At 44.6% G+C, this 20,702-nt stretch overlaps 1 protein-coding gene across 7 annotated transcripts in view; it reads right to left on the reverse strand.

The window, feature by feature from the left end:
- Window positions 1-339: 339 nt before the first annotated feature.
- Window positions 340-20,702, reverse strand: part of XPNPEP1 (X-prolyl aminopeptidase 1) — a 51,611-nt gene continuing 31,248 nt past the window's right edge. For all 7 annotated transcript variants that reach the window (XM_081266959.1, XM_081266958.1, XM_081266962.1 and 4 more), the window contains 14 exons: window positions 19,716-19,811; window positions 17,549-17,630; window positions 15,841-16,051; window positions 14,506-14,595; window positions 13,836-13,886; window positions 12,562-12,620; window positions 12,353-12,430; window positions 10,292-10,363; window positions 8,516-8,576; window positions 6,959-7,028; window positions 5,940-6,113; window positions 5,138-5,214; window positions 3,970-4,068; window positions 340-874 (listed from right to left, as the gene is read on the reverse strand). In XM_081266959.1, coding sequence (XP_081123085.1) covers window positions 746-874; window positions 3,970-4,068; window positions 5,138-5,214; window positions 5,940-6,113; window positions 6,959-7,028; window positions 8,516-8,576; window positions 10,292-10,363; window positions 12,353-12,430; window positions 12,562-12,620; window positions 13,836-13,886; window positions 14,506-14,595; window positions 15,841-16,051; window positions 17,549-17,630; window positions 19,716-19,811 — 1,349 coding nt within the window. In that variant the 3' untranslated portion in view covers window positions 340-745. The remainder of the gene's footprint in view (window positions 875-3,969; window positions 4,069-5,137; window positions 5,215-5,939; window positions 6,114-6,958; window positions 7,029-8,515; window positions 8,577-10,291; window positions 10,364-12,352; window positions 12,431-12,561; window positions 12,621-13,835; window positions 13,887-14,505; window positions 14,596-15,840; window positions 16,052-17,548; window positions 17,631-19,715; window positions 19,812-20,702) is intronic.

Raw genomic sequence — 20,702 nt, forward strand, 5'->3', positions numbered from 1 at the left:
GAATGAGATAAATGAGATGCAGCAACTCCTATAGGACAGATTAGGGAAGACCGTCACTTCTGACATAATTATTATTGTTTTCTTTTATGTTCATATCAATGACACATTTAAAAAATTTTTAATGAGATAATAAAAATACCAAAATACTAGGTTTTCTAGAGGAAAGAAAAAATAAAATAAATGGTCACAATTAAGGCAGAAAATATGCAGCGAGGCCAGGGGTCTCTCCTAAAGGGGCCTCCACCTGGAAAACCATGCCTCAGAGGCCAGCAGCCCTGGCAATCAGCTTGTGACATGTAGCAGGCAGCACCCTGAGGAAAGAAGACAGCTGAGACAGAGCAGAGATCTGACATTTTTATTCACTGATCATAAATATAGTCCCATGAACATCAAAGTGATCATGAATGATGGACTAGCACCTGGAACATGACCATCATGGAGCCCTCGATGATTCGCCATCACTGGCCAGAGAGCTCAGGGTGTCTCCCCTTCACTGAGTCTTCAGCTTAGTGGGGACCCTCTTTCTGGGGTAGCAATTTTATTCCTGGCTCATTCTCAACAATTAAAAAGTCATAAAAGACTGTTTTCAAGAAAATATCAAAGAAGAAGATTTTCAGTTCTTCTTAGAGTCTAAAAGTAAAAAGGGGAGTTAGGCAAGGAGAAGAGGAAAGGGGAAATATGTCAGGGGTCTGCCAAGTTTCTTCTTTCCCCAGAGAATTTTACAAAAAATAAAACCAGGGAGGTATTAATGCTGTTTGGAGATGGGTTGCGTCTCTCTGATGAGCCACTCCAGAGCTTCCTGTCTGCCCTGTTTCTGCAGTTCCTTCCCGATCACATCTCTGCAGGTCAGGTGGTAATTGTTGAGCCAGTCACACTGCAGGGAGGAGAAGAAGGACACCGTCATTACACTATTACCAAAAAGCTATAGAGACCAAAGGTGACGGACTCACGAACTGAGAGCATAAGCTGGGGGTCAAGGTGCACAAAACCCTTTCTTCCTGCTGACAGACAGCAATTCCTCATGCCTATTTCCCTGGAAATAGATGGGACCAGCTACAGTGCTTATGGTGAAAACACTCCCTGAAGAGTCTATCCTATGGACTGACACTGTCTGCAAGGGAACCCCAAATACCTGGTGGTAAGTCATGGCTTTGGGCTTCCCTGAGTGTGGTGCAACTTGTAATAGGCAGTCCCCTACTGGAAACGCCCCAGAAGTGATACCTACAGGCCTTTACAAAGAGAGATGGAGCAGGGGCCACTAAGCTGTAGCTGCTGCACCCACCCATGTGGACACATTCTCTTTCATCTCGGCTGTCCTGAGGAGGTAGAAAACTCCTGCTAAGAGATGTGCCCAAAGCTGTCCTGCCGATACAGTGGGTTTCCCATCCCATATCTACTAACAGAGCTGAATAAACTAGATCGGCAAAGCCCAAGTGGGTCATGTGTGTGGCTGTCTAGATGATCCAAAATGTGCCACCACACCAGAAGATTAAAAAAAAAGAAAGAAAAAAAAGATTACAAGGAAGAAGGTGCTGAGGGAACTAGGTGCCTGGGTGGGGACTGATCCACTAGAAATGAGAGAGGGGGAAAACTCTGTGGCAGGTAAAAGGGTGAAATCTCCCTCTTGGTGGGGGTGCAGGAGAAGATGAAATGAAGCAAATTTTGCTCTCTCCACATCCCAGGGTGTACACCTAGCTATAGCAAGGTGGACAGGACCCCACTGCCACTGGAGTGGCTGTAAGAAATGAGCCACACTCATTCGTGGAGGCAGTGGTATTATTACAAAGGAGCTGGCTTCAGGGAATATAGTCAGGACCAGGTTCCAAAGCCCAGCTGAGGAGACAAGAAAGCAGAGAAATGGGGGTATGACATAGCCAGGGCCCTGCTCCCAATAAGAGCCACCAGCCCTACTGGGAATTAAGGAAAGCAGGGCAGGGGCAAGAGCAAGTGAACCACTGTCTTCCCTTCAAAAAGCCAGATGGATGGTGGGACCTCTTGCCACTTCACATGCCAGGTTGTTTTCTTGTGTTGTATGAAATCTTAAGGACATGAGAAACAAAGAGAGGCCAGGCAAGGTTACAAAGCTGCCATCCAAAACAACTCACAGTGAAGGTGGTGGTGGCCTGAGGAACCCTGGGGTCCCAGGGACACTCACAAAAGTCCTTTGCTAATGGGGGTAAGGAATAGGAGATACAGATAGCCTCAGAGGGGCCTGAGCAACATCCCAAGGCTCCATCACTGCAGCTGCCCAAATTCACTTCTAAGGTCCTCTGGTGCCATCTGGTGACAAATGATAGAACGCAGACCAAACTGGAAAACTTCAAGGCGACTGCTAAAGAAACAACTGGGAGAAGTAGCAGGCAATGGCCAGGTATTTTAAAAGTCCAATGGACAAAATCTTGTTGCAGGATTTGATTGTCCCTTCAGCCAGAATGAAGCCCCAGACTTACAAAGAAGTATGTAGAAAAGGGAACTTTTGCCAAAATATAATAAACGAAATACTACTCAGGATGTTAAATATTTTTGCATGCTGTTATTTGCAGAAATTGGTTTATGATCCCCAGAATAAGAAGACATTATTTGGGGGCAGGGGATCAGTGGCAGAGCACTTGCCTAACACATGTGAGACACTGGGTTTGATCCTTAGCACTGCATAAAAATATAAACAAAACAAAGGCATGCTGTCCATCTATAACTACAGAAAAAAAATTTAAATATATTATCTGAACTACAAAGCATAATCAGCAAAATAATTTTTCGATGATTCTGCTAGACCAGGTGCTAAGGTGGGATCTGGATAAGATTGATCCCACTGGTCTATGTCCAGTATCCTGGGGAAATACAGGTCACAGGTTGACAAAGCTTTCTCCTTCAAGGAAAAGCGGCCTTGCTTAACACACTGCTTTCCTAAGTAGAACATCATATGAGGCAGATGCCTCCTGATTCATACATTTTGTGTAGACAGGAAGGACTGCATGTCACAGAATTAGTTGATAAGAAGCCATAGCCTTGGGCTTCCAAGAATGCAAAGTGATGTATCACTGGAGAATCTCTTGCTAAGACCCTGGAAGCTGTGCCCAAGGGTCATTGTAAGAGACACTGGTTCCTAGTGGGCACAGGAGTCCTAACCAGGATTGGCTCCTAAGTGGCCCATGACTGCCCCAAATGAAAAATCTCTCATTCCTAGGTATCCTGCCACACTTATCCTGCCTTTGGCTTCCACCAGTCATCTGATCCCCAGCCTTGCTCTGGAATTTGTGTCTGGCTTCTGGCTTCCTGGTGTGAGAACTGGTTTGTCTGTCAGGTGCTAACTGCTCCTGCCATGTTTCTTTCTACTCTGATCTTAATCACCTGTCTGATCCCTCAAGCCTGACTCCAAGTCCCCTAGCCTGCCACCTCACCTGGCCTCAAGAGCTGGGAATTCCTCCACAATTTAAAAGGTATTTATAACCTGTAATCCACCAATACTATCATATCTCAGGTATTATGAAGGGCTTCATAGCCCCAGAGTGACCACAAAAGTCACAGAAAGGCTGGTACCATCTCTCCTGATCTGGGTGATGCTGGGCATATAATAGACTTTGTTTCTCATGTCCTTAAAGTTTCATACAACACAAGAAAACAATCTGGCATGTGAAGTGGCCAAGAGGTCCCATGATCCATCTGGCTTTCTGCAGGGAAGACAAATAAACCCATGTTTGCTAAACACATCTCAGTGCATCTATGGCAGAACAGTACAGCTATTTCCTCTAGAAAAGCAATGGCTACTATTCCTACACACAAATTCTAGAGCCCTGCATGGCTGAGAGAACAGGATTGCCTCTGCCTGGAGACTCAACAAATACAGGAAAAGCTCCTAGGTCCTCAGGGGACTTCTCAATTAAAAAGTGAGAATGAACCAGAGAATTTAGGGAAGCTCTCATCTCCAACTACTAACACTTCGCCCCCTCACCAACACTTCCCCATTACCTCTTTGTCTGTAAGAGAATCCACATCTATCATTTTGGTCTGGATCGGAACCAAAGTTAGAGGCTCAAAGGTCAGGCTTCCCCGGTTATTGAAATTATACTGTGGGAGAAGGAAGAAACAGCAGCTTTCAGCCCTCTTTACCACCATGAACTTGCCATGAGGGCTCTCCAAGCCCTGCACCTCTCAGAACCAAATGTAACTGGGAGCTGAAAAGTGCTTGGCTGGTGACCATTTCTAATAGTTACATGAGGCACAAGAACATATTTTCTAAGAGTGGCCCCAATGGGTATGTGGCTATGTCATCAGGAATAGCCAAGCCACAAACACTGAGGGGCTCTCAAACAGCAGGTCCATAAGGTTGATGTCCTCTGTGATGGAGGAAGCAGGGATAGGGCGTGGGGTGTCTGCACTGAGTAGCACTTCTGGTTTTGGTTCTCAAGGTTCTGCTAGGGTGTAGGCTCTCAGAATCATAGTTTAACAGTCATCTGTGTGACTGCCTTGACCCATCAGGTGACAACAAGGTTGTCCATCAGGGCACACAAGAGCATACTGGGACTCTGTTCACTGGTGACACTTCCAAGAATAGTGACTTCTGCAAGCAGAGAGATCCCCAAGGTCAACCTCCTAGCAGACTTAGGAGGCTACTTCCCCCTGGCTATTCATCTGCATAAACATCAAAGGGGGAGGCACAAACAGACCGGTGGGGTGGAGCCTTGTACCTAAAATCCTGCAGCCTCTTAGTAACTCCAAAGGGGAGAAAGTGAAGTGCCTGTGTCTCATATTGCCTGGAGCCCTAACCCACCCTATAACTCAGGATTCCTCCAAGGATTCCTGGGGGTGTAGTGAAATCATAGCTTCCAGTTTCTGGCTTCCAGTAGGAACAAGCAGAGGGGACTTCACCACAAGCCACCTCTAGTAAACTCAAGCTTAAAACCACATCAAGCGGGGGCCAGCTTGGGAGGCCATGAGTTCTAGACCCAGTTCATTAGTGAGTAGGTTTTCTTACTAGCTTGGAAGGGGAGCAGAGTGACCTCCAATAAAACACCCTGGTATGAGGGAAGAAAGCTCCATTTGGACCCCAGAATGGCATATTCTTGACTCCAAAAGCCAAAAGTCTTCATCTTCCTACATTAAGGAACAGGAAGTTTTTATATTAGCAGACTCTCACCTTGGTCTTCATGGGAACCACCAGGACCACATTCTCAATGCGGATCCCAAAAGCCCCATCTTCATAATATCCTGGCTCTAAAACAAACAAAGCCAGGATGAGAAGCAGCCCACAGTGAAGATGCACAGAGAGAAACACACCAGAGATGGCCGCCCCACCTCAAGAGAAGGTCCAAAGGTACCACCTTCTCCCACAAGACCACAGTATTACAGGCACTGGAAATGCAGGAGGATAGGCTCTGAAGTTGTGGAAACTGGCTACAGGTGGGGAGTACAATAACAGGAGATCTGCCAAATGAAACATGATGCATGTTCCCAGGACACAATGATACGGACATTAAAATATGTTCACAAAGATTTGCCAATGACAAGGGAAAAGACAACAATATTAAATAAAAAGCAGAATAAAATATGTCCGGTATGATCAATAATAAACTATGTGTGCATATATGTATGTGTTTTTATATGTGTGTGTATAGATATCTATGTAGATAGATAGATAGATATAGATATTTCTACCTACATAAAACACAAAAAACTAACACAGCTAAATATTAAGTCATGTCTTCCCTGGGCAGTGGGATAGCAAATGATTTTTGATTTCTTTCTACACTCTTCCACAATCTCACTTACTCTTAAAATAAACCTGTATCACTTTTATAATCAGAAAAGTTTGTTGATGTTATTGTTAATCAAAGTGACAGGAGGGAGAAATTGACTTTAAATTAAAAAATAGGAAACAACAAAGAACCAGCAAAAAGACTCAAGGATCTATGCATGCCCTATATGTTAGGGACACCTACCATCAGTGACAATCATGCCTGCCTCCAAGGGCTCATCAGAGAAAGTTTTATAACTAATGCCGCACGGACCCTCATGAACATTCAGAAAAGATCCAACACCATGTCCTGTTCCATGCAGGTAATCCAGGCCAGAATCCCATAAAGCTGAACGGGCAAAAGAGTCCAGAAGGTGGCCTGAAAGACATATAAAGAACCACTTAATGATATTTGTACAGCACTTTAGAGATTAGGTTTATTATGTTTGGCTCCAGAAAATGAGACAGAAACCAACAGGTAAAAGTTCAGACTGCAGCACAAAGAAGAACTTCCTAATATTCAAAGCTCCTCAGGAGCCAGTCAGAGCTCAGTCTGAAGCTAGGGGATCATTTGTCCAGGATACTGTAAGGGGACAGACCCCAACTGCAAACCAAGGCTGTATTAGGAGACACAGATATTCCTCTCCCACCTCAGGAACCTTAAGATCTCAGAAACTCTAACCAGACTGCAAGCAGAAAGGCAGGCATGAAAGATTGGAAATGGAGGCTCAGGAAAGATGAGTACCCGCCTATGTAACCAGACTCGAGGTCCAGGCCTTGTGAGTCTCCTGTCCCATCCACCAGTCCTCTAGCAAAGCAGTAAAGTCAGGATCCCAGTAAAATAAATTCCAACAGGATCATTAAAGGAAGTGCTGGCCCAGTACTTCAACAAGAGTTGCACCTAATCCCAGTGGGACTGGAGGTCTCTCCCTGACTGGTCTGCCCTTGCCAAGAGCCACCCACACATGTTGTCCATGCTGTAAGTGGTTGAGAGAGCAACCACAACCAACATCAGGCCCAATTCTTAGCAAGGCTCTCTGGGACACAGGGTCACCTAAGCTCAGCCAGTAAGTCCAGGAGACTCACCCTGCTGGACCTGGCTGGCCCTTAGCTGTACAACAGACTGACATGCAAAGGGAAGGATATGTTTTTCTAGTCAAATCTAAGACACATTAGATCCCTGAACAAGAAAGAGCCAACCATAGGATAGAAGGAACCACCTACCTTTGGTTCCAGTCGGGAAAATGGCTGCACTCACAGCTATATGGCCCTTGAGGACATATGTGAAGCATTCCTGCCAAAGAGAACCTAGGGTCACATTGTTGCAGAAGAGGGACATTCAGATCCTATAGTTTTCTACTAGTTCAGGGGAAAAAAAAAAAAAAAACATGCCTGTTAAAGTTATTAGCAACACCACAGAGAAAACTTAAATGAAAAGACAAAAACAAATAAACAAAAATCTGGCAGAAAAGAGAATGGCCGTGGACCAATTTTCCAGAAATCTTAAAATTAAATTTAGTAAAAGCACTATCAGAGAGACAACCCACAGGACTTACTACATAATGCACATTCTGATACACTGTGTCACATAAGCCTTAGAAAGACTGGGAAAAGTCACAAAAGGTGCTGAGGGTCCAAGCTAGGTTGACAGTGCCAGGCACTATACTAAGGACTATACATTCACAGTGCTCACTGCAGAGCCACTATTATCACCTTCACTTACAGGAGTGAGCAGCAAGCCAGGTCACACAGGCCCCCAGGTGGCAGCATCTGACCTCACAGCCAGGCAGTCTGGCTTTGACATCTGGCCTCCTCACCTCCATGCTATCCTTGGGGTCATCCCTACTGCCCAGATAAGAAAAATGCTACTTGGAAGGTAATGGCTTCCCAGTGAAGAGCAGAAACTCTGCACTCCCCAATCTCATCTGTGCTCTTTCCATGTACAAAAGAGTCACATCAAAGGGATCCTTGACCACAGGTGCAAATGCTCCTAAAGTGTGGTGCCTAAAAATGGACAAGGACAGGCACCAAGACTAGGCAATCTTTCCAGTGCATCACATAAAACCCTCTTCCTTGGATAATCTTCCTGTAGAAGCTCCCTCAGCCAGACGCATTCTCTCAGAGATTGAACCAATACTCCCTGAGCAGAGACTATAACCTGGGAACTCACTGGCTCATGGAGCTTCACACAGCCAGTCTAGGAGGTGGGTACTGCTACCCCATTTTTATGGGTGGTAAATACTCTGTTCAAGGTCAAGGAGCCAGTAAACAGCAGAGAAGATCTGAAGCCAGGACTCCAGACCCCTGGCACACATATCTGTGCCTCATGGCTCTATTTCTACTATCCATACCAAGTCACACCAGAAACAGGACAACATCTGTCATTTCAAAAAGTTCCTTGAGAGGTGAGCCTGCAAATAGAAATCCTGAACTTGAAAAAGAAAGGGGATAGCTTTTACAATCAAAACTAGAGGTGGCTTGGAAAGCAGACCTTCCACTATTCCCCCATCCCCAAGGAGATTTCCTGACTCCAGAGAAGACCAGAGGTACTTAAACTTGAACCTGAGCTGCCTTGACCTTACAGAATGCTTTTAAAACTCTCCAAATGTTTTTACCCTCCAATAATTAATTAAATAGTCTTCATAAATCAGATAAGCCTGACTTCACAAAAATGAACAATTTTACTATCCAACATATAATTTATATTTACATACACAGTCCCTTTTCACAAAAGCAATGCTCTTCTTAAGAGAGCAGAAAGAGCCTTACCCTCCACCTTACCTTCTCATAGGCTGTAGGGGTCCCAAAATGCATGGTCCTGGTCACATCTGTGGTTCCATCCCTTTTGAAAATAGAAGAAAAAAAATAGCTTTCTCTCAATATGAGGCAGGCAAACATGAGGAGAAATTAGAACCTTCACACACTGCTGAAGGGTATGTAAAATGAAGTCATTTGAAAAAACAGTTCATCATTCTTAAAGGTTGTATGGAGTTACCACATGACCCAGTAATCCCACTCCAAAGTACATATGCCCAAGAGACCTGAAAACAAGTCTACACAAAATTCTGCACAGGAATATTCATAGCAGTATTATTCACAATAGCCAAAAAGTGGAAACAACTCAAAGGTCCATCAACTGATGAGTGGATAAACAAAACGTGGCATATACATACAATGGAATATTATTCGGCCATGTAATGGAATGAAGTACTGGTGATATATGCCACAACATGGCTGAATCTTGAAAGCATTATGCAAAGTAAGATAAAACCAGACAGAGAGGTCATATATTATATAATTCCAATTTACATGAAATGTCCAGAATAGGTAATCCACTCCCCTTTTACTCTACTATGGGTTCTTCGGGGAAGAATAAAGGGGGAATTGACTGCTAATGGGGATAAGGTTTCCTTCCAGGGTGAAAGTGTTCTAAAACTGATTGTGGTGATGGCTATGCAACACTGTGCATGTACCATAAAAAAAAAAAAAATCAGTTTTACATTTTGAGTGGATCGTATGGTACATGAATTATATCTCAATACAAGACAAAGTGTAAGTGTAAAAATGGCCTGATAAATGGGAGTGAACTTGACCCTGAAACACATTCTTGGTCTACAGTATGAAGACTATTCTGTGAGAGACACCATCACTAAGATAATGAGAAATACACAGGCGTCTACTTGTAGCATAAGAGGGCCAATTCAATTCCTCATTAGGAAGGCAAGGAATTTATTGGACAAAGACATTAGAAATGCCCAAATGCATCTCTTAATACACCCTAGCCTACATCCCTGGCACAGAAAAGATAACTCTAGGAATCTTGCTAAAACTTGAAAGTGAACAGGTTATACCATTTTTAAGCCATCCTAGAGCCCTTGGCATAAGGCTGATACACCAGCCCTCATGTTCCAAGGCCAGGCTATGGTTATCCTATAACTGGCTGAGCTCCTTTGATAACTAGCCTTTCCATCCTAACTGCTGTGATGAATGGAGCACTCCAAGTCCTCGATTGTGAGATCTCTGATTAGACAGCATCTATTCTCACTCCTCCTCAAAGTTCCATGTGGACACCCAGCCAAATGTTAGGATCCCCTCTGAGAAACTATGTGGAGCAGATGACCATGAAAGCAGCAAGACAGAAAGAAGAAAATTCAGAAATTTAGGGGCATTCATTCATTCAAAATTAACCCTTACTTCCTAAGACCCAGGAGAAGCTACAAGTCTGGGGGGCTGGCAGACAATTCTATGGGCTAGGGCAGAAAACTTCCCAGGGGTGTCAAAAGCTTGGTTCATTTCACAGTTATTTATTTAGTACTTTAACAACTTCTAGCCAAGAACTAAACATTTTCTATCAGTCGTTTGTGGGAAGAGAGTCACAACTGGGCTATTTCAACTAGAGGTGAGAAAAAGGACAAGACAGGAACAATTCTATCAGTGGCAGCACAGAATGAGATCCGCAGCTGAGCACTCTTGACTGGAGTACGGCTTATCCACCCACTTAACTGCCTTGAACCTACAGGGTCAAGTTCTGTGGCAGCCCTGGTCCAGTTCACTTACTTGTATTGAGCGCCTGAGTCAATGAGGTACACCTCATCCAGTGACAAGGTCCTATTCGTCTCAGGGACCGGCCTAACAAAATTAATTAAAAATTAGTTATTCCACAAATGTAAACTCTTGATGAATCTGAGAGAAGGGCACATAGGGTTTCTTGTTCTATTCTTAAACTTAAGTATGAAATTATATCAAAAGAAACTTACCCAATAAATTTATTGTTCCAACTAGTATTTTTTAAAATATTTTTTAGTTGTAGATGGACACAATATCTTTATTTATTAATTTTTATGTGGTGCTGAAGATTAAACCCAATGCCTCACATGTACGAAGTAAGTGCTCTACCACTGAGCTACAGCCTGAGCCCCTCTAACTAGTATTAAACTTATACTATTCAAAGAATCACTCAAAACTATCTCCCCAACTAGATAAAGAGTTCAAGAGGAAGGAAAAATAACACATTTATCTATATCTACCTGTGTTTGTGCTGGAACAAAACCAGCATTTAAAAGAAGTGACTCATAAAAGCCATAGAAACAAGGATCCATGGCAGCAGGAGGACTAAGCTAGAGCCATGGGAATGGGTCACTGGCAGCCTCACTAGTTTCTGGGGACCCTAGGACTTGCCACAGCTTCCGGGTCCCTCCTTTAGTCCTGACCCCCTCATGTGCCTCCCTACTCACTTCTGAGACCATCAGACAGGCAGAGGTGCGGGGGTTGTGAATGTCTCCATTTGAGAGAAACACTGAAGGGATTTTGCTGGGAAAGGAATGGATCACAATACTTTTAAGCTAGAGCACTTTTCTCCAGATGAATGTGAGGTATTTTAAAAAGTGGTCTGGTCTCCCTAGGCCATTTTCCAGGCAATATCACTGATGGGAAATGCCCAAAAGAATAAGAGCATTCCATGCCTGGCTCTGCAGGCACCAACCCCTCTCCAGCAATAAGGGCACCAGTAGGCACATGAGCTGCACAACCAACCCAAAGACAACCAGATGTGTACCCAGCCTTCAAGCACACTGCCTCGAAACAGGCTTCTGACAGCCTGCAATGAAGAATGCCACAGGAGAAGCAAATTTCTCCCCACTTGGTTTAAAAACTTTTAATGCTTTAATCACATGAAAAATTCCAGGGTAACTTCGAGCCAGAAAATTCATCATCTGAATTAAACTGAAATCCCTTTGATATTTTTATGTTGGAACAGAAGGATTAATGTGAGAGAACTGTACTGTCACATCTGTGACTATCTCCCACACAGCTTCAAAATGTGCCCCGAGACTAAAAACTCTAAATGTGATTATTAAAAGGGGGCGGAGGGATCATACTCAAGTACAGCCAGGGAGACAGACCAGGGAGACCTTTTCTGAACATAGCAGATAGAGACACACAGGACTCAAGATGCCCAGTGCAAAGTGAAGGCTGAGCTGAGTGACACTGAAGCTGAAGCCCTTGGCCACACCCAGGGTGACATTTCCCTTCATCTCCACAAGCAACTCTGCCAATCCTAAGCCTATCAGTGCCCCTCTGTCTCACAGATTAAGGAGGCTCTGCTCTGGGTCCTTGGGCTCTCAAAGATCATGTGATACAAACTCCCACAGACCAGGCTGCAAGCCCAAGGGATGGGGGAGAGGGCTCTGTTATCTCTATCCAAAACAGGCTGCATATCACCTAGTGCTGTTTTTTTGGTATGGAGGTGATGGAACTCACAGGATGGATGAACTAGGACACCAAATAAGACCGTTACTATGAAAAAAGAAAAGCACTCAGAAATTCCAGTCATCGAGAGGCAAGAGCAATGGACAGTTTCTGCAGCCTCAAACATGAAAGCAGTGTCATCTGCACTGTGGAATGCCACACTGCACCTAAAAGGAGACCTCCAAAGGGTAGAGGCTGGGGAATTCAGAGAAAGTAAGACCTCTGAGGTCTTATTTCCCTGAATTTTATAGTCTCAACAGACATACAGAGGTGGGCACAGGGGCCTGTGGTAAAATAATGTCTCTCCCCTGCTCAGGCTCCTGTGCAGAAGCAGCAGCAAAGCCAGGCCATGTGCTCCTCCGCATGCCTTACGCGTAGTGAATGATGGCGCCGTTGGGTCCCGTACTGGAAATTGTGGGGAAGCTCAGGTCCACAAAGTCAGCCTGTTGCCTGGAAAAGACACAGAGGGCAAAGCTGCTCAAACATTTTGGACTGTGCTGAGAATCAGGACTTTTCCAGCCTCATTTACCTTGCCAGGCAACTCAGCATACAGTTCACTGATCTCCCAAATGGAACCTCACCTGCGGAATTCCTCAGCTTTGTCAGCAGCTGAGATCTCTGTCACGCCACCTTTGGGAACCTGCAAGAAAAGTGCTTATAAATCATCCATGTTAAGAAGGTACATTAAAAGCTTGCTTCTTCCTCAATTCCCAGTATTAGCTGTCTAATCTACAAGACACAACTGTCTGCTCTTTAACAGGAAGGGAATTTCCAGAGGTTCTCACCAAAGCTATCTAAAGCAGAAGCATTTCTATTTGTTTAATTTTTCACCCTTTTTAGGAAATCATCCTAAAGAAATAAAAAGGATAAATGCAAAGATATCATTGCAGAGTTACTGAAAATAGAAAAATATTAAAAACAAATGAAACAATCAAAAATAGGAGGAATGGGTAAGTAAATCAGTCTTCCCATTAGATGCAGTCTCTATTTAGATCCTTTCTTAAGGCCTCAAAGCACATGGAAAATGTTCATGTTCATGATCCTAAGTGAAGAAAATAAAATACAAAATTATGTCTATATACTGAAAGACATACAAAATTATTTATATCTTGAAAAACAGAAATCATTTGAAAAAATATAAATACAGACAAATAAAACCATGGAGAAAAATAGTGGGAAATAAGGATATTTCCTTTTTCCAATTAAAGAGTTGTTTATAACATAAAATTTAAAGGGGACACAATATTGTTTAATAAAGAAGTTGCATTCTTGTCAACTACAGGGATGGATAGGCAAGAAATTAATGGCTGATCCAATTTAATACAAAAAGTTTTATGGCTTAAAGTTCAAAATGTACACAAAGAGGGCTGGGGTTGTGGCTCAGCAGCAGAGTGCTCACCTAGCACATTCGAGGCCCTGGGTTTGATCCTCAGCACCACATTAAAAATAAATAAATAAATAAAGTAAAGGTATTGTGTCCAACTACAACTAAAAAAAAATATTTAAAAAAATGTACACAAAGGTCTGTTTTCTCCAAGTATAATCAAATCGCCTATAATAATAAGGGTCATTTTTCCTATTCTACTTTTCCTTAAATTCCACTTAGTATGTCTTCCTAATCCAAAAAGGATCCACTGTGTTAGAGAATTTTTCTTCTTCCTTGCTACTATGTTCTATAATTAAAAATTTTAAAATATGCATATACACACCAAAGTTAGAGAAAAAGTTACTAAAAGAGATCACTAAAATTAGACCACATGATCAACAGAGCCCAGAGGAAGCCACAGTTAGAGATCCCATGTAGGTATTTCGGAATCATTTATATCCATGTGTTCAATGATGTCTAAGAACCAACCTCTTTCTCCAACCAGTTAAAGAGTTCACAGAGGGCAACAGCATCTTTAATCTGTACAAACACAGAGACATTTTTTAAATTATTACTGAAAGTTAGAGGGCCAAATTCAGAGGGCCACCCCTAAAACAATCCAGAAAGAGTAGCACCTATCGGATCACCAACCACCAGCAATCAGGGTTTTACAGGCAGACATTTCCTGGAAGCTAGTTGGCAGCAATTCCTATTAACAGAGAACAGGCTCCTCTGCTAGCAGTAATTGAGGAACAGGCAAGAAGGGTCCTCAAAGCGTGGGCAGTTCCCCAAGGCTGAACTCCTGCCCTACAGGAGCCAGGAAAGACAAGACACTGCTCCAAAGCTGTCTCTGATACCAGATCTTTCTGGGCACCCCCCACCCCACCTTGAAACACAATCCAGCCCCTTTTCTTCATCACCTTCACATCTTCACCATCCTCCAATCCACCATCTTTACAAAGTATAAGGCTGTGCCTTATACTTTGTAAAGACCTAACCCATTGAGTGTTTTATTTCATTCTCTAATCATCTCTGGAAGGTCCAGAAGACTGAGGCTGAGAGAGTCCAACTTGTGCCAGGCCCAGGACCACTCAGCAGGTAAGGGATTGAACCTTCTGGCCCCTCCCAGCCCATCTTCTGCTCTGGCTGCTCTACTCACATGAGCCCGCCTCATGCCTTCTGACTCGGCTGCATTCTTCACAGCTTTGGCAATGCAGATGGGGGTGTAAGGCATACAGCAGCGGTGATCCTGGGGGCACAGGGCAGTAGAATGGGAAACAGGGCCTGCTCCACCTGCCCTGACCATGTAGTCACCCCTTCACCAAACAAAACACACTTGAGGATTTCCACTCAGGCCACACCAGCCCCCTGGGGCCTGGAGACCCCCCACTTTGGTTGATGACCCTGAGCATGATAAAAGGAGTTTGAGTTCATTTGAAAGTTCATTTGGACGTCCTCCTCCATCCCTGCCCCACAGCTCAGAGGCCGCAGGCTGCTACCCTGGGCAAGATACCCCTTTCCAAGCCTCAGCAGCTGTGGTCAGAGTTCACTACCTGCTCATCAAGGATGAGAATAAGTTAAAACTTAGCCCTAGGAAGGGGGCCTCGGAGCACCTGGCATATAATTTCTCATACTGCTTTTCTTTCCCCTCTCTCCCACTCTCTCATACCCACACACACACACACCCCTAATGAAACATGGAAGGCAAGAGTGATCACTACTTGGATAAAGAAAGTAAAGCTCTTCGTGACTGAGTGGCTTGCCAGAGGTCACACACAGTATGACAGTGGCAGGGATGCAATGACAAGCTGTGTCTAGAGAACCAGGCCTCGGCTTCTCCCAGAATGGTGGGACCACTGCTCAGTGGAGGAGAGGACAATGCTGAGCCTGCCACAGGCCACTTGACAACCAGAAGCCCAGGGCACGACAGAAGAAAAGCTTCCTTCTAAAGAGGCCTAGATTCCAGTCCTGTCCCAGACTCCACCTAAAATGAGGCAACAGGTACCCACTGCTTAGCATCATTGCCCAGAAAGAGCTGTTGTTATGATCGTTTGATCTTTGACAAATGCCCTCAAAGGCCTCAAGTTCCTAGGCTAAAACAGTAGGTGGAAGACAGGGTGTACACAGAAGGTGTTCTCACCCCATCTGCACCCTTATTTACTTAGCATTCTGTCCTAAATAATTTTCACAACATCAAAGCCCCATACGCTATTTATATTTTTTTCTCATACACACTAAATGCTGAAACAAACACGTTTAAATAAACCTAAGTATTAATGTGTGCCACCTAAGACCATCTTTCATGCCACACTCTGGCTGACACAGGCCTCAATGAGCTCGAAGGGCCTCAGACCTCAATATAGCTCCAGCTCTAAGTCTGATTGAGAAAGACAACAGCACAGACCCCACAGCCTCTGCTCCAAAAACAGGTATATAGGATGCCAGAACTAGAGGGGCTAGCAGGGTTCAGGCAGGCCAGAGTGGGACCACCAACCTTAGGGATGGCCTCGCTCACGGCATAGCTGGCCTTGTCGCTGATCCACACCTTCTCCCTCGGGGAGAGGTCGGCACACAGGGACTTGAGCTGGCTCAGGATGGACTTGTAAGGAAGCACCTGGATTCTGTATTCAGCCTCCAGGCCCAAGTCAAGAAGCAAGTGCTCCTTCACACTGGGGGCATCTATGCGGTCCCCATCGATGAAGAGCCTGCATAAGGGTCAGAGGTGGGTGACAGAAAAAGGAGGGCACATGAGTAAGGGGGTAAGAAAATACACACACACACAGACACACACACAAAATGGGTTCTTTCTGCCAGGAACCAAATCCAAGCAGCTTTTCCTCCCTTCCACTGCCTCCATGAATCTTGCCCTCCCAACTGTGTTCCCATCCCGGTGTATGCGGTTATCATCCACCAACTACCCAAGCCAGAAGCCTGGGCACTGTCCTCCCTGACACCTCTCCTCTCCTCCATTAAGATCCTGGAACCTACAGCCAAGTGCCCATCACATCTGTCCAGCTCTGTTTACAGCCTGGCCAGTTGCCACCCTGGCTTGGGCCACCACCTCTCAGCTTCCAAGTCTGGCCCCATCCATTCTATTTTTCAGTCATTACATTCTTTACAATTTATAAGACTGATCATGTGGTTCCCTCTGAACAGCTCATTCAGTAGCTCCCTGTTGTTCTCAGGACAAGAGCATGAGCTCCTAAGCTTGGCCCACAGGCCTTTCTTTTCTGTGGCCCCTGCTTACCTTCTGGCCACACTCTGGCTCTGACCACATTGAACCACTGTGGGTCCTCCACATGCGCTGCTAACTCCTGCTGGGGCCTCTGAAAATGCTGTTCCCTCCACCTGGATCACATTGCGCACTACTCCTCACCCTGCCATTCACCAGCTAATTCACACTTACCCATAATCTTTGCCCAATATTACTTTCCCTAAGAGTGGCCTCTGACCCCCAAGTCTAGTCTAGGCCCCTGCTAGAAGTTGTTCGTACCCCCTGACAGGCTGGGGCCCACTTACATGCCTGAATCCCTCAGGCAGAAGAGACACTTATCTTCCCAACTCTAACCCAAGATTGTCTGTTGTCATTCACCCTAACACCTAACACAGGCCCCCAGCACACAGAGCAGGCACTCAATAAATGTACTGTACAAATGAAGAAAGCCATCCAGTAGAAGAACAATGACAGGAAGGCCACAAACAAGGCTTTGAAAAGATAAACTGACAATTTAACAAAGCACAGTTCAGGGGACTTTCTCAGACCTTAAAATGATCATTTCTGACCTTCAAAATGACTGCGTTTATTTGCATTGTGGACCCAGCATGGCATAATTAAACCTATACATGTTTATATCCCTTTGCACTGGCTGCTATAAACCTGGAATCAAATATGCAGCTCGAACAAGACCTTGCAGCAGGAATGTTGTGAACTAACCTCACTCCAGCTTTGTCCAAATATCCTCACCTACTTATTTCTTAATCTCATGGTACTATAAATGCTTTCATAGATTTCAAGTCATATGAGGGGTTAAAGGAGAGGCAGGATATAAATAAGCACCTAGGGTAAGGAAGACAAGAAGAGAAAAGGGGAAAGGGCAGGAGAAAGGAAGCACATCAGCAAAATGTCAGGCTGGGACCTGAAAGGGAGCCTGAGGCTCCGAAGAGCTGCGGGGAAGCTGTCCAAGTGGGGGTTAAACACTCACATGATCGTCTCTAGTCCTATGATTGCATAGGAGAAAAATACTGGATTGTGCTCCACATCTGATCCTCGGAGATTGAACAGCCCTAAAAAAGGAAAGCAAAGTCCCTGTCACCTGCCTGGCTTCCAAGTCATGCTTTAAGAGGTAGCCTATAGGGGAGGGAAAGGCTTTCATGTGGACTCCAATGACTATTAAAGGACTCAAACATCACTCAAAAAGCAAGAACCTCAGTCCTGGCTCCACCTCTGAGTTGCAACTGCTGGTGTCTGCCACCTGATGGCACCAGAACTGTTTCTTAGGCCATTGTGTCACTGTCCCGAGACGGGAACAGAAGAATTCTTAGTCAGAAAATATGAGAAATGCCCACCAAATGGTTGAAATGACCCGCCTAGCAGTGACCTGCCTGGCTTGGCTTTCCTGCACACAAACCTCTAGCACTCCCAAATAAAAGGGGAGAGCCAAGCACTCTCTCCTTCCTGAGAAAAATAGCCAGGGGTAGAAAAACTAGGACCCACCCACAAGGGAGGCCAAATGAGGACCCCTCTGAGCCCCTGGAAGCACAGCTTCCCGTCAGAAGCAGAAGAAAAGCAGTGAGTCATGAGGCTGTGGCCCATGAATGAAACCAGAGCCTGCAGGCCACCCACGGTCTGCTGTTACCAAGATGGGTGGAGGACCCGCCTGCAGCCAGGGTCTGGGGTCTAGTGAGGTCACTGAGCATTTGAGAAACTAGAGACCAGCAGAGAGCACAGCTCTACTCCCAGGGCTTCCGGCTCCCAAATGCTTGCTCTCGGGAGGACCAAAGGGCAAAAAGGCCCCAGCACAAAAAATGCTGCCTCCATTTTAACATAACAGCCTCTTGAAGCAAAACGGTGAGACCATAGTTTTTGCCTATCATTAGCCTTTTTTAAAAAATGACAGCATCTGGGGCTGGTGAGGGGTGAAAAAGATGGGTCAAAAGTTCTACCATACACATACCAACACCACCCCAAAGCCAAAGAAATAGAAAGAAGAAAATTATCAGAAACCAAGATATGGATTTATGAGCCAAGATTTGGGTGGTAGCATTATAATAAATTGTGGGAAAACTGGAAATAACCCAAAGGTCATCCATAGGGAGATGGCTATGCAAATTTTATAGCATAGCCATTTAATGGAATGCTTAATACTTAAAATATGCTTGTATACACTTAGAGCACACTGATATATTTTAAAAAACAGGCTATAAAAATTGACATGTGCATAGAAATATTACCACTGTCTCTAGCTCACAGGATTATAAGTGATTTTTGTCTTCCTTCTACTTCCTCCACACTCTCCAGCTTTTCCAAAATGGAAATGTGTTTCTGTTACACTCAAGAGGAGAAACTAGCCTTGTATGTTTTTTTCTCTGATGGTGGAATTATTAAGCTAATTAGGGACATAAATCACTGACACATTTGACAAGTTTAGGGGATTAAAGAGATGAGATGGGACTGAAAAGACAGGACACTTGTGTGCAGTAGGGTCTCTTTTTCCAGGGAGGAGGTAAAAAGATAAAGCAGTGCCCTCTGGGTCAACCTGGGTGAAATCCAGCCAGAAAATAGGAGACAGGAGAGGAAGTTTCAACCAGATTCCTTCAGGTTCTAGAAGACAATAGAAGGTTCTAAACAATTGCAAGGAAGCAGTTTAAGATCTAAGGACTGAGAAACTGCTACTGTATCAAAGGGCCTGAGAGGAACTTTCAGTCCCTGAGTTTACTGAGGTAGAAATGTTTCTAGACCATTCTCACTGAGAAGACTTTGGAAAACCATAGGAAAAGTATAAAGAAAAAAAAATATCTCTTAAAATCCCACTCCTACAGCTATAAGAGGCTGACAGACAGGAAATATTTGGAGGAAATGCCCTTCCTCAGAGGAGCCACAGTCCCAAGAAGTGGGCATCACCCATGGATTCATCAGGAGCCCCCTGGCTATAATAAGGCTCCAGGTGAGGCTACAGGCCCTCCCCCACACGCTGTCATTCTTTCTCCTTCATCCTAACTGACATCTCCTATACCCATTTGGTGACACAGTCACCAAAAGGCTTATTCCCTGGCCACTCAGAAAGCTGAATGGCATGAACACACAGATTCCCAAAGACCCAAAAGAAGAGATCGGGTTACACTCCCAAGCAGGGAAACCAAGGCACTCACAGGCAATCTCATCCAGGGCAGTGACCACAAACCACACAATGTTCCTCTCCGCCATTTTCAACCGAAGGTCTGCAATCTTGTCCTTCCAGGAAATGCCTATAGAAAACAAACATGCTTGTGACTCCAATTCTGATCCCAGGAAGCAAGAGAAGTCAAGTGAAAAATCCCATCCCAAACACTTAGCAACCACCATAACTTACAGGAAGCATGATGCTTGCACAGGCAGGAGGCCCAGATGCAAGTCCTGTGCAAGAGGCATGACTCTGACAAGCCACCTGCCCATCAAGAGCCCTGACTGCCTCACCAGCAAAATTTATTCATTTGTTCATATGACAAATGCCTATGAAGCACCTACACTTACTGTAGATGCCAGAGCTCTCTACCATGCTGGTCACTGGCTGCAGTTACAGCCCTGGACTAGACCCAGACCCTGTCCTGATGGGGTTTATAATCTAGAAAAGAGGACAATTAAATCAGCAATTAATTACACTACTGTCTAAAGACCAATGCAACAGGGAATACCAAGAAAACTATGTGAACACACCACAAAGCAGAGAAAAGTGACCCCCGTCTCACAGGATAGGAATATCACTTTACATTCCTGAGGCCTCGAGAATTGCTTTCAATGTTAAGACCTAGGAATTCCCTGTGCCTGTGACTACCCCTTGCAACTCACACTCACTCCACTCAACACAATGAAGGCCTCCCTGCTGCTCCCAGGATGAAAGTGCAGCCTAGAGGAATTCACCCCATAGTCACCCAACTATCCCACCACAGGGGCATTGGTAACTAAAGTTACAGTCACCTGTATCTAGGATAAACATCTCTTATTTACCCAGCACCTAGCACAGTGCCCTGCACATAATAAACACACAAATGTTTGTAAAATGAAAGTTTACCAGCAATACTTGTTTTCCTTTCTCCTACAACAATACGTCAGAGCCTCTGCTTTAGTAAAAATTAAAAAATTAAAAATTCAAACCATGC

The sequence above is a fragment of the Spermophilus citellus genome (genome assembly GCF_964194105.1).
Source record: "Spermophilus citellus genome assembly, chromosome: 15".
Classification (NCBI taxonomy): Eukaryota; Metazoa; Chordata; class Mammalia; order Rodentia; family Sciuridae; genus Spermophilus; species Spermophilus citellus.